Below are 10,925 nucleotides of genomic sequence, written 5' to 3' on the forward strand. Positions count from 1 at the left end.
TAGTTGCATATTTTAATTGGGAGGATCCTATTTTGACTCTGAAGTATCTGTCAGTGAGGAAGCTTTTAAACTAGGGTGTGATATCTGAACTGATACAAATGTATAAACTCCAAAAAAGAATAAAACTGGCCACATGTAAGAATGAACAAGAACAGAAAACACCCAGAAAGGCATGCTAAAAATGACTCTAACTTGTAATATAATTAAGTGCTTTTGTCTGACAAATACACAGATGTCTTCTGAAGAAGTCTGTGTTGTCAGATGAAAGCACTTAGTCATATTAAAAGTCACTTTCAGCATGCCTTTCCAATTGTTTTTTGTTCTTGATTTCAATGTACGGTTTTCAGAATTCTGTAGCAGATCATTAGTACTAATGATCTGAAATTTATCAAATATTTTTGTGAACTTTTACTATGAGGTTGTATTTTGATTTGATGTTAGGATTTATGGTCTCACAACTGTCAGTTCTAACATTTGGGTTATGAACTTTCTCTAGTAATTAGGATATAATGAAGTACCTGTCATTATTATAAATGTAAATGACATTTTATCAACAATGACATTATTAAACTGTTTAATAAGCAGAAGATAATGCTTTTTGTACAAAAGTTGTTCTAAAAGAGCGGATTTCAAAGTCTGCAGCAAAATGTTTAGCAGCAGATAACAGAAGATCATTATGCTGCTATTAAGTTGCAATCCTCAACTGCTTCAGCACCATGACTGCTAGTACAAAGCTGTTGATAACTTAGATTCATTCATGTTGTTCCACACATTAGCAGGTAGCCTGTTCATAGATACAGCCAGAGCCTTTGAGGCAGTCAGTCTCTTCAGTAAGCTAAGGAGGTTCAGGTTTAGTTTCCTAGCCATAAATTCATTCTGAAGTTATTTGGAGGACAGAACATTTTAGGTATACCTAAATAACTGGTTTACCAATCAAAGTTCCTTTAATGTTTGTTTTTCCCAGGGATACATTCATGGGCTTCTGTTATTCATTGTCATCATCATCATCATCATGATCAGCCCCCCCTTTCTTATTTTAATGCATGTGGTTGTGGTATCCTGTCTGTTAGTTCAAAGCTATTGTCCTACTTTCTTCATCAGTCATAGGTTTATAGGTGTGCGTTAGGCTAATGACTAGAAGAGATTTTTTAAGCCTAGCCATGCATCCCAAATCACTGACTGGTTCTGGTACCCTTGATAGGTGTAAGTGGAGGCTTGGGAGCTGAAACATTTACAAGCAGGGGCCTGGGAGATGAACCATTTATAGGCTGCCTATGTTGATTATAGGAATAGGTGCGAAAACGGGATGAATTTTCAGTTCCCCGTCTAATTGTCCAAGTTGCACTTGAATTGGGTTAGGGAGGAACTCTGCTTCTCATGGATGGGGAGCCTCAGAATCCGCCCCATAACACCAGCACTCAGGTCACTCCAGAACAAGTACAAATATGACTCTGTCATTGTTCATGTTGGTGTGAATGACCTGAGACATGCCTTCCTGGACTATATGAAAAGAGACATGGAAGAGCTCTCCGATCATGTAGCCTAGGCTGGTATGACCCTGACCCTGAGTAGTATCCTGCCCTCACCAAGAGTAATACCTCAGTATAAAGAAAAAATGATCAATTTCAACAATTGGCTAAGCTTCTGGTGTCATTCAAAGGGGATCCAGTGCCTGTCAGCCTGGGACAACATGCTCGACAAGCCGCTTTGCTTCGCAACAGACGGCTTGCACCTGTCACCCCTAGGCTTTCGAATACTGGCCAAAGCTCTTGCTGCCCCCATAGCGCCTTTTTTAGGCAATGCTTAAAAGTCAAACCCACCTCCGTACAGCACAATTAACAAAAAAACTAAGGGTTATGCTACTCAACGCCAGGAGTTTAAATCTCAAAATGCATGTGCTTGAAGCACTCTTCAGTATGGAGAACGTCTACATCTGTGCAGTAACTGAAACCTGGTTCAAGGCTCCAGAGAGCACCCCAACACTACCGGGCTACAACTCATACCACACGTTTCGGCCAGAGAACACGGACCGAAACACAGAAGGAGGAGGGTGTATCCATATTCATCAAGGATACCTACAACTCCAGGTTAGTGGCGCAGCATGATACCTCTGAGATCATCCATGTGCAGCTAACATCGGGCAAATCTGGTCATCACCAGCATGGGCGACAGGTGTTGCACACCGGAGGTCAACCCATCCCTGGTTAGATCAGACCATAAACTAATCACTGTGGATGTCCACACCCCACCACCACCCTCAACTAAGGAAAACACAGTAAAAAAACTTTTCTAAAGCAAACTTCACATTACTTAAGACAGAGGTGGTAAGTTTCACAGCCCCCACACTAAAGGATAATGCTGCCCAAGATGCAGAAACCTTTACAAATGCACTCTGAGCACCTACAAGGATGCATGGATCGTGCCATCCCTAGCAAAACCAAGACTCACTCATCTAAGAGAGGGAAACCTGTTTGTTGGACCTCTGCAATAAACAGGCTATACAATAGAAAGAGGAAAGTAGTTCAGAAAAAAAAAGCAAATCACAAGAAGGAAAGACATCCCTGATCAGTATCAGTAAGAAACTGAGGTCCCTCATGAAATCATCCAAGGCTAACTTCAAAAGAAAAATAGCCAAGGACTCAAAAGATCACCACAAAGCCTTCTTTAGCTATGTTAAGATTTGCACTGAAGTAGTGCAAAATAGCACAAAATATACTGAACCTACTGATATTTCTAACATCCTGGCAGATAGATTCAGTGCAGACTTCACCACCCTCTCACCTCCAAAAGGGCCCACAACAATACCAGAAAAGTGTAGCTTCCCAAAACTCACAGCTGCACAGGTGAAAACAGCCCTTTCAAAAGCCAAAAACACAGCGTCAATGGGACCAGATGGTGTCCCAGGCTGCGTCTTGCACAAACTACAGAACAAACTAACCCCCCACCTAAACATGCTGTCCAACCTCAGCCTCTCTACAGGCTACATGCCCATAGAATGGAGGACAGCAACGGTTATTCCTCTCTGCAAAGGGGGGGGGGAGGGCACAACTGACCCTGGTAACTATTGCCCCATAAGCCTGACTAGCATGGTCTGCAAGGCTATGGAGCACATCATCATGGAACTCATTAACAAAGATATTGGGAACCTCCAAACACTTGACCCAACCCATTTCGGCTTTAAGGGCAGATCATGCCTACTAAACCTGGTTGACTTCGAGATAGTCACCAAGGCCATAGATGAGGGAAAGGTGGTTCACGCAGCCTACCTTGACCTCACCAAGGCTTTCAACACCATTCCCCACCCTGGTATTACAGAAAAACTCATCAGCCTGAACATAAACCCCTAAGTCTCAAGATGGGTTTCCAACTGGCTTACAGATAGAACTCACACTGTAAGAATAAGTGGGCTCCAGGTCCGACTCTAAACCAGTCACAAGTGGTGTCCTGCAAGGCTCGGTCCTGGGACCCCCTACTGTTCGGCATATACTTCTCAAAAGTACAGGCAAACACAGGAGGACTATGGCTAACCAAGTTTGCCAATGACTGCAAACTGGGAGCCATAATTGACTCTCCGGCTGACACGAACATCCTCCAAAAGAGCCTTATTGAGACAGACACCTGGTGTCAAAGTCATGGCCTCATGCTAAATGCCAAAAAAAAGCATAGTCATCCCGTTTGGAAAAACAAAACACCCACGAATTACCACATAGGTGGCAGCCCCCTTAATACAGAAAAGGTAATAACATGAACATATCTGTCTCTCCAGCAGGTCCTGTTTATATCATAGGTAAGGTTTAAATCTTCAGAATGGGTAATTCTGGTGCAGTTTGCTTAGCAGATATGCAGGAGGTCCATCAGGGTGGGATATGACAGTGCCTTATATACTAGGAGTAGATCTCCCCTCAACAGACTGTAGGAGACAGAATACAAGGATAAGCCCATGAGGCAGTCTGCATAGGACATGTTATTTATGCCCTGTATTCTTTTAGTGAGGAATCTTTGTAGATGTTCCAGTAGTTGGATGTCCATGGCTCTGACAGAAGTTATTTGTCTCTTTCAGCCCTCCCTGGAGAATATTTATGTCGATGGGGGATTCTGTCTGCAAATTTTGTCAGCCAGAGGCCCTTGACATTGGTCTTAACTTCCCAGGATTCTTCCCTGAGGGACTTTGCTTGTGACTGGCCTCTTTGTAGAGATGGACTTACCAGTTGTAACTTTCTAGGTCCTGTCTCTGTGCCAGCTGGCTATTCAGCGGGTGACATAAGGGTTTATACCCAACATGTTAAGTTTCTCAATGATGCCCGAGTGGGGTATTGTGTCAAATGCCATGACAAGGTCAAGGTAGGCAGAGGGAACTGTTTTGCCCTCATTCATTGTTTTGTTGACCTTCTCAAAGAAGTCCACCAGCCTGAGTAGGCATGGCTTGACCTTGATGAAACCATATTGGTTTGGATCCAGTGTCTGGAAGTTTCCTATGTCATTATTAATTATTTCCATGGTAATTCTTTCATATAGACTGAGACGTATGCATTTGCATTTCTATGGTCTCTAGATGGTCCACCTTTATACAGAGGGATGACTGTTGCTGTTCTCCATTCATGAAGCCTGTTTGGAGACTACAGTTAAATAGTAATTCTAGAGGGCCTGATAGGTAATGTTTCATGCTGTTTACAGAGCATCCTGGGATATTATCTGGGCTTACCGATGCAGTCTTCTTGGCCTTAAGAGAGATCATTGAAGACCTGTTCCCTATTTATAAAAAGGGGAGTTATATTTGATGGTATTTGCTGAGGGGAGATTGAAGAGGGAAGAGAGAGGTAAAGTTACAGCTGAATTTGTCTGCCATTAGATTTGCTATTTCTTCTGGCTTAGTATAGGTGGCTCCATTAACAGTGAGCTTTGTACACAATTCTGTATTTCCTTTGAGTTGTGGACATAACTAAAGAATGCCTTATGATTGTCCTTGGCCTGTGAGGCCAAATTACCTCAAATTTTGCTTTGGCAAACTTTATTTGTCTTCTTAGTTGTTTAGTTTAATGAGAGTGCCTTTATCCTGTTGGGTGCTACACTCCTAATTTTTGCCATGATTTTCTTTCCTCTGTTATACAGCCGGTTCATGTGATGATTCCACCGGGATGGTTTGTTTTTTGTTAGTTCTGTAGTTATTCTTGGTGGGTACAGTTGCCTCTATGCAGTTATTAACCTGCGTGTATATAGGGTTTCTGTGAACAGTTCCATGTAGGCAGCAGAGATCTCAGGGTTTATGGGATCTTGAACATTTGTCAAGTTATTACTTAGTAGTAGGAAGTCAACCGTAGGGTAGTTCCTGATTATTCCAGGATTAGCTGTGGTTTTACTTTTACTTTAAAGGAGACCATTTTGTGGTCTGACCTTACCAGGTAAGACATTACATTTGGAGGTATGCAGCACTCTCCAATGTTAGTGAGGCCGAGATACAGTACGTTTGCAGCCTTGTTCGGTGTATTGATAGTCTGGTCAAGGGAGTTTGTGTTTACAAAATCCAGGAATCTCTGTGCCTACACATTTGGTGTTGTATATGATTCCCAGTTAATAGTGGAGTAATTAAAGTCACCCCTGAATGTAGTATTTGGTTGTATGATGAGTGTTTCCATTAAGTTTAAATACATGTTATGGGTTTCCTGGGTCTTAGAGGGAGACCTGTAGTTTGGGATTTTGCCTTTGGTGATTTAAACATGAAGTTCATGCCTGTTGCAGGTAATATTTCATGCCATCCATCCATCTCTTTGCTGGAATTGCTCTTTTCCTCTTGCCTTCATCCAGTCTCTTCAAAATTTTCTACACCAAATCTTCTGTTTTCCTGCACCTGTGCCCAAACCACCTTAATCTGTTCTCTTTGTTTCTGCAATTGGAGATGTTCTGGCTTCTAATCAGAATGTCAAAATTTTTGTTTGTCTCACAGTGTACATCATACCTCACATCTCGGGCACTTCATCTCCCATCACCTGTAGCTTTCTTCAGCTTTTCTGCCTTTACTGCTCAGGACTCTACCATGCAGAATTACTGGCTGCACCACTGTGTGCACTTTATATTTTGGCCTTTTGCCATTCTTCTGTCACACACTACCCCTGACACTGTGCTAGTTTGCTGCAGCCCCTCTGATTCTAGCTTTGACCTCTTCATTCAGACTTCCCTTCTCCTAAACCACCCCCACATACCTAAAGCTGTTAACTTGTTCCACAATTTTCCATTTTCTCTCAGTTTTCAGCATCTGATTTCTCCATATGTTGTCATGACAGCTGTCTAGTATTCACTTTCATTTATTTCTCTTCAATTTTGCTTTCCATTCTTATATCATTTGCTGAAGTTCCTGTACCTTCCTATTCAGGGTCTGCTCTGCTTGTAATACCACATCTTCTATATACAGCAGCTGTGCTGATCTGTCCTCTCCAACCTGTTTGCTAACATAGTCCATCACCAGTATGAAAAGCAAAGGGCACTGAGCTGAACACTGATGTATTGTTGCTACCAAAGGGAACCCCTGAGTCCAAACACTATCAGTACTTGTGTCATGGAGTCCATGTACATAGCCTGCACTAATTTAATCAGTTCAACAAGTGTTTCAGATTCTTCAAATCATCACAAGACTTCCCTGTTCTTATCTGTTCTAGGGTCTTATTCTCGCTTTTTATTAATGGCTTGCCTTTTGACCCTTCACAACTAAATCATGTACGCAGGTGGCCTCCTCCTCCTTCTAGAATCTTGTAAAAACTTAACTGCCCTTAAGTGGAAACTGCAAATCAGCTTTATAGTGCTACACAACAGGACATACAGCAACAGACTTCTCATTCTTGCTTCTTCTTTCGGCTGATCTCACTACGGGTCACCACAGTGGCTCATCTGTTTCATTTTCTCATTGTCCTCTGCATCTTGCTCTGTCACACCAACCACCTGCACGTCATCGCTCTCCACATCCATAAAGCTTATCTTAGGCCTTCCTCTTTTCCTCTTACTTGGCAGCTCCATCCTTAGCAACCTTCTGTAAATATACCCAGCATCACTCCTCAGCACATGTCCAAACCAATGCAATCTCGCCTCTCTGGCTTTGTCTCCAAACTGTCCAACCTGAACTGACCCTGTAATATACTGATTCCTAATCCTGCCCGTCTTCTGTAAAGCTGCTGTATGCAGAAGATGTGGCATTACAAGCAAAGCAGTCCCTAAAGAGGAAGGAACAGGAACTTCAGCAAATGATAGAACAGAATTCTCATTAATACCTTAATATCATTAAGATTTTTTTCAGAAATCCACAAAACTTTTCAAAAAATTCCTGCATACTTGTAATTGGCAAAAATGGCAGATGCTTGCTAGCTGTAACAGAACAGAATTGCCTAGGATTAATCTTAGACCCATGTCTCTTTCTGAATACATATCATCAGCATTATTTACAAAACCCTGGGAAGTCTTAAACAATGCTACAAAGTTTCTCATCTTCTTCTCGCCCACTGCTCATCTTGCCATAGCTAGGAATAAACTAATTCCAAAAAATTGAATATTCAATTCGCTCTTCCCGAATAAGAACCAAAATTGCCCCCTGGCTTACAAAACATACTAGGCAAAAGATCCTCCTCAGAAATAAAATTTGGGCCAAATGGAGAGCCTCCAAAAGTCTATCAGATCACCTTTACTTTAAACAATTAAGAAATGCCACCAAGAAAGACATTCTCAGAGACAAAAAAGACTATTACCTTCACTTTCAACAAACCCACCAACAAAAAACACAAAAATTCTGGACAGGCGTTAACAAACTTCTTAAACCAGGGCACTCTAAATCTCCTGCCCCTTCAGGATTTAACCATAACTCTCTAACCAGATACCTGATGCCTTTAATAACTATTTTACAGAAGCCATTCTAACCCTAGCTAATACTTTACCACCCATCACCACTCCACCATAAAATACCAGTAATACTCCAACTCCAACCTTTCATATTCTACCTGTACCCACATCCCTCATTTGCAACCTCCTTCAAAAACTTAAACCATGCACCCCTTCTGCTGACTGTCTTCAAGCAGAATTCCTGCAAATTGCAGCTAAAGAAATTGCCTATGTCATCTCCATCCTTATAAATAGAACAATTTTAGAAAGTAAAATCCCTTCCATATGGAAAGTATCTCACATCATCCCTCTACACAAAAGTGGATCATCTACCGAGCTCTACAGCTTTTGGTCTATCGCCTTACTCTCTCCAATAGCTAAAATAATGGAAAAGTGTATACACAAACAACTACTTGCCCACCTTCTCCTTAACAATTTACTTGCTGACTGCCAGCATGGTTTTAGGCCATTCCATAGCACAACAACTTCCCTGCTATCCTTTTCTGACTCCATAAACAAAAATCGTAACAATAATACTTTCTCCTCCGCACTATTTATTGACCTGTCGAAAGCCTTCGATATGGTGAACCATAACATGCTTATTGACATACTAAAAGCCCGATCAATCGACACACAAGCACTACATTGGTTTAAATCCTATCTTGAAAACAGACAGCAAGCAGTACTTTGGGATAATAATCTTTCTAGTTCCCTCCCTGTAAACATTGGAGTACCACAAGGTCCCTATATTAGAACCTCTTCTCTTTTCATTGTTTATTAATGATCTACATACCAAAATTCCTCAAGCCACCTGCATACAATATGCAGATGACTCTTTAATTTGTTCAGCCAAGTCTATAACCTCTCTCCAGTCCCTCACTCAAACAGTATTTAACAGTGTTGAAAATGTGTTTATGCAACACTGTCTCCTTTTAAACTCCCAAAAAACAAAATTATTGCTCTTTGCTCCTACTCATAAGTCACCTCATCTACACTTCACAGTGACCTCAAACAATGGAACTAACATATCCCTGACACTACTACCCGTCTACTGGGAGTAACAATTGATAACCTTGGCTATGATGACCATATTAATTCTACAATAAAGTCTGTCAACAAAAAACTAGGCACCCTTTACAGAATCAAACTCTTCCTTACCCCTTCAGCCAGAATCACTATTGTCCACTCACCTGATCTCTACCCTGTTCTCTGCTTCTGCGATATATACCAACCTATCTCGAAAGAACCTCCCCAAACTTTCTACCAGTTATAATAACATAGCCAGATTTGCCACTGGCACCCCTTTCAGAACTCACCACTGTCACAACCTCAAACAACTGGGATGGTTAGAACTGCAGAACCTACTACTTTGTCAACAACTTGTTATCACCCAAAAGATCCTTTATCACCCTAATAATACCTCAATCCTTACTAATCTGATTACCCCCTACAAAAATCTTCCAACTCTATGCTCAGCTAACAAGATTCTAGTGTCCACTATTAAATCTAACAGCAAACCTGGGGACTCACTTTTCGCCAACACAGTAGGAAAAAGCTGGAACCAGCTTCCTAGTGAACTTTCATCTCTTGCTTCCATTCATCTCTTTAAAAAGCATCTTAAAGAATATATTAAAACTCACTGGCTTTGCTCCTGCTCTAACCCAGACTGAGATACCCTGACTGTTATCTCTTTCCCCTTTTTCGCTCTCCTTACACTTCTATAACTCCACTGTTCTATGCCACATACCAGTAAAAAAAAAAAAATGTAAGAAATTTTTACAATTCAATATTTTTTTGATTGCTCTCTCTCAAATGATTGCTCTCAGTATTTGATCTTACTTTTAACCTACTAAGGACTCTGTATAACTTATCTCAACCTCAATGTAACCAATGTCCTGTAATTTATTTTGACTATTACTGTATATTGTAATCTTTGTCACCGCTAATGCTTGGAGCTTTTCTCCCCGGGCCTCTACTGAAAATGGACGTATATCCAGTTAAACTAGCCCGGTCAACAAATGTAAAATAAATAAATAATATGGTCTCCTGCTAACCACTTCATCTGTAGTAGCATCACACACAAAAAATTCAAACAGTAATAAATAACATTTGTAGATTTGCTTTACTTGCAGATCAACAAACCCATCACTGCCAGCTTCTGCAACCTGTTAAATGGTTACCTGTTAGTGAAAGAGACTAGTCTGCTACTCTCCATGCTGATCTACAAAGTTATTAAGCAAGGACCTGCCTGCCATTAAGAACAAAGCTAGAAATCGGTCAACAAAACTATACAGTAACATGTATATGAGGGGAACCTCGTCGTCATCACACAATTTGGAACCAGCTCCCATAAGAAGTCGACCAAAATTGAGCCAGACAGGTGTTTAAAAGCAAACTAATAGTATGTTCTTTTAAAGAATCAGCTTGCTGCTGCTGTAAAGGAAAGGGCTAGGAACAACTTCGGTTCAGCACTTGCCTCATACACAAAGCCCTATATTCTCTGCCTCAACAGTGATGAATGTGTTTCAATGTGCATTTGTTAAATGTATACTTGTATTATGATTGTTGCTTGATCAACCAATACTAAATGTCTCACTGTTCTCATTGTAAACTTTGCTCTTCAAATTACTTATTATAAATATTGTTAAAGTTTTATATAATCATGTTATTTTGTTTGTTCAAACCTTCTTGTGGGTAATCCCTGTGATGTGTACATGCTTCATTGTAAGTACTTGTGTGATACTCTGACTATATTAATTGACACCAACAGGCCTGTGTCATGGTTAAAAAGGTACTGTTGACCAGTCTACTTACCCAGTTAGCAAAATGTAAAACAATAAATAAATAAGGCCAGACTTGCTGATAATCGGAGGAAAAATGTACTTTGTCTTGGACGGTTAATAATAATTTGCCTTGTTACCCTTTTCTTCACTGTTTCAGATTTCTCCATTTGTGCATTGAAACTGAATGTAACCAGACATGATTACATGTGCTTTCAGATGCCAGAAGACTTTGAAGATGTGGCAGTGGAGTTTTCAACAGAAGAGTGGACAATGCTCAACAAGGAT

At 40.8% G+C, this 10,925-nt stretch overlaps 1 protein-coding gene across 1 annotated transcript in view; it reads left to right on the plus strand.

The window, feature by feature from the left end:
• Positions 1 to 10,925, plus strand: part of LOC122796846 — a 282,354-nt gene that overhangs the window by 117,085 nt on the left and 154,344 nt on the right. Inside the window, exon 2 of the mRNA XM_044065590.1 lies at positions 10,857 to 10,925. This exon is cut by the window's right edge and continues 58 nt beyond it. Within this exon, the coding sequence (XP_043921525.1) occupies positions 10,857 to 10,925 (69 nt within the window). The remainder of the gene's footprint in view (positions 1 to 10,856) is intronic.

This window comes from Protopterus annectens, chromosome 3.part0, assembly GCF_019279795.1.
Source record: "Protopterus annectens isolate FY-2018-M chromosome 3.part0, PAN1.0, whole genome shotgun sequence".
Classification (NCBI taxonomy): Eukaryota; Metazoa; Chordata; order Ceratodontiformes; family Protopteridae; genus Protopterus; species Protopterus annectens.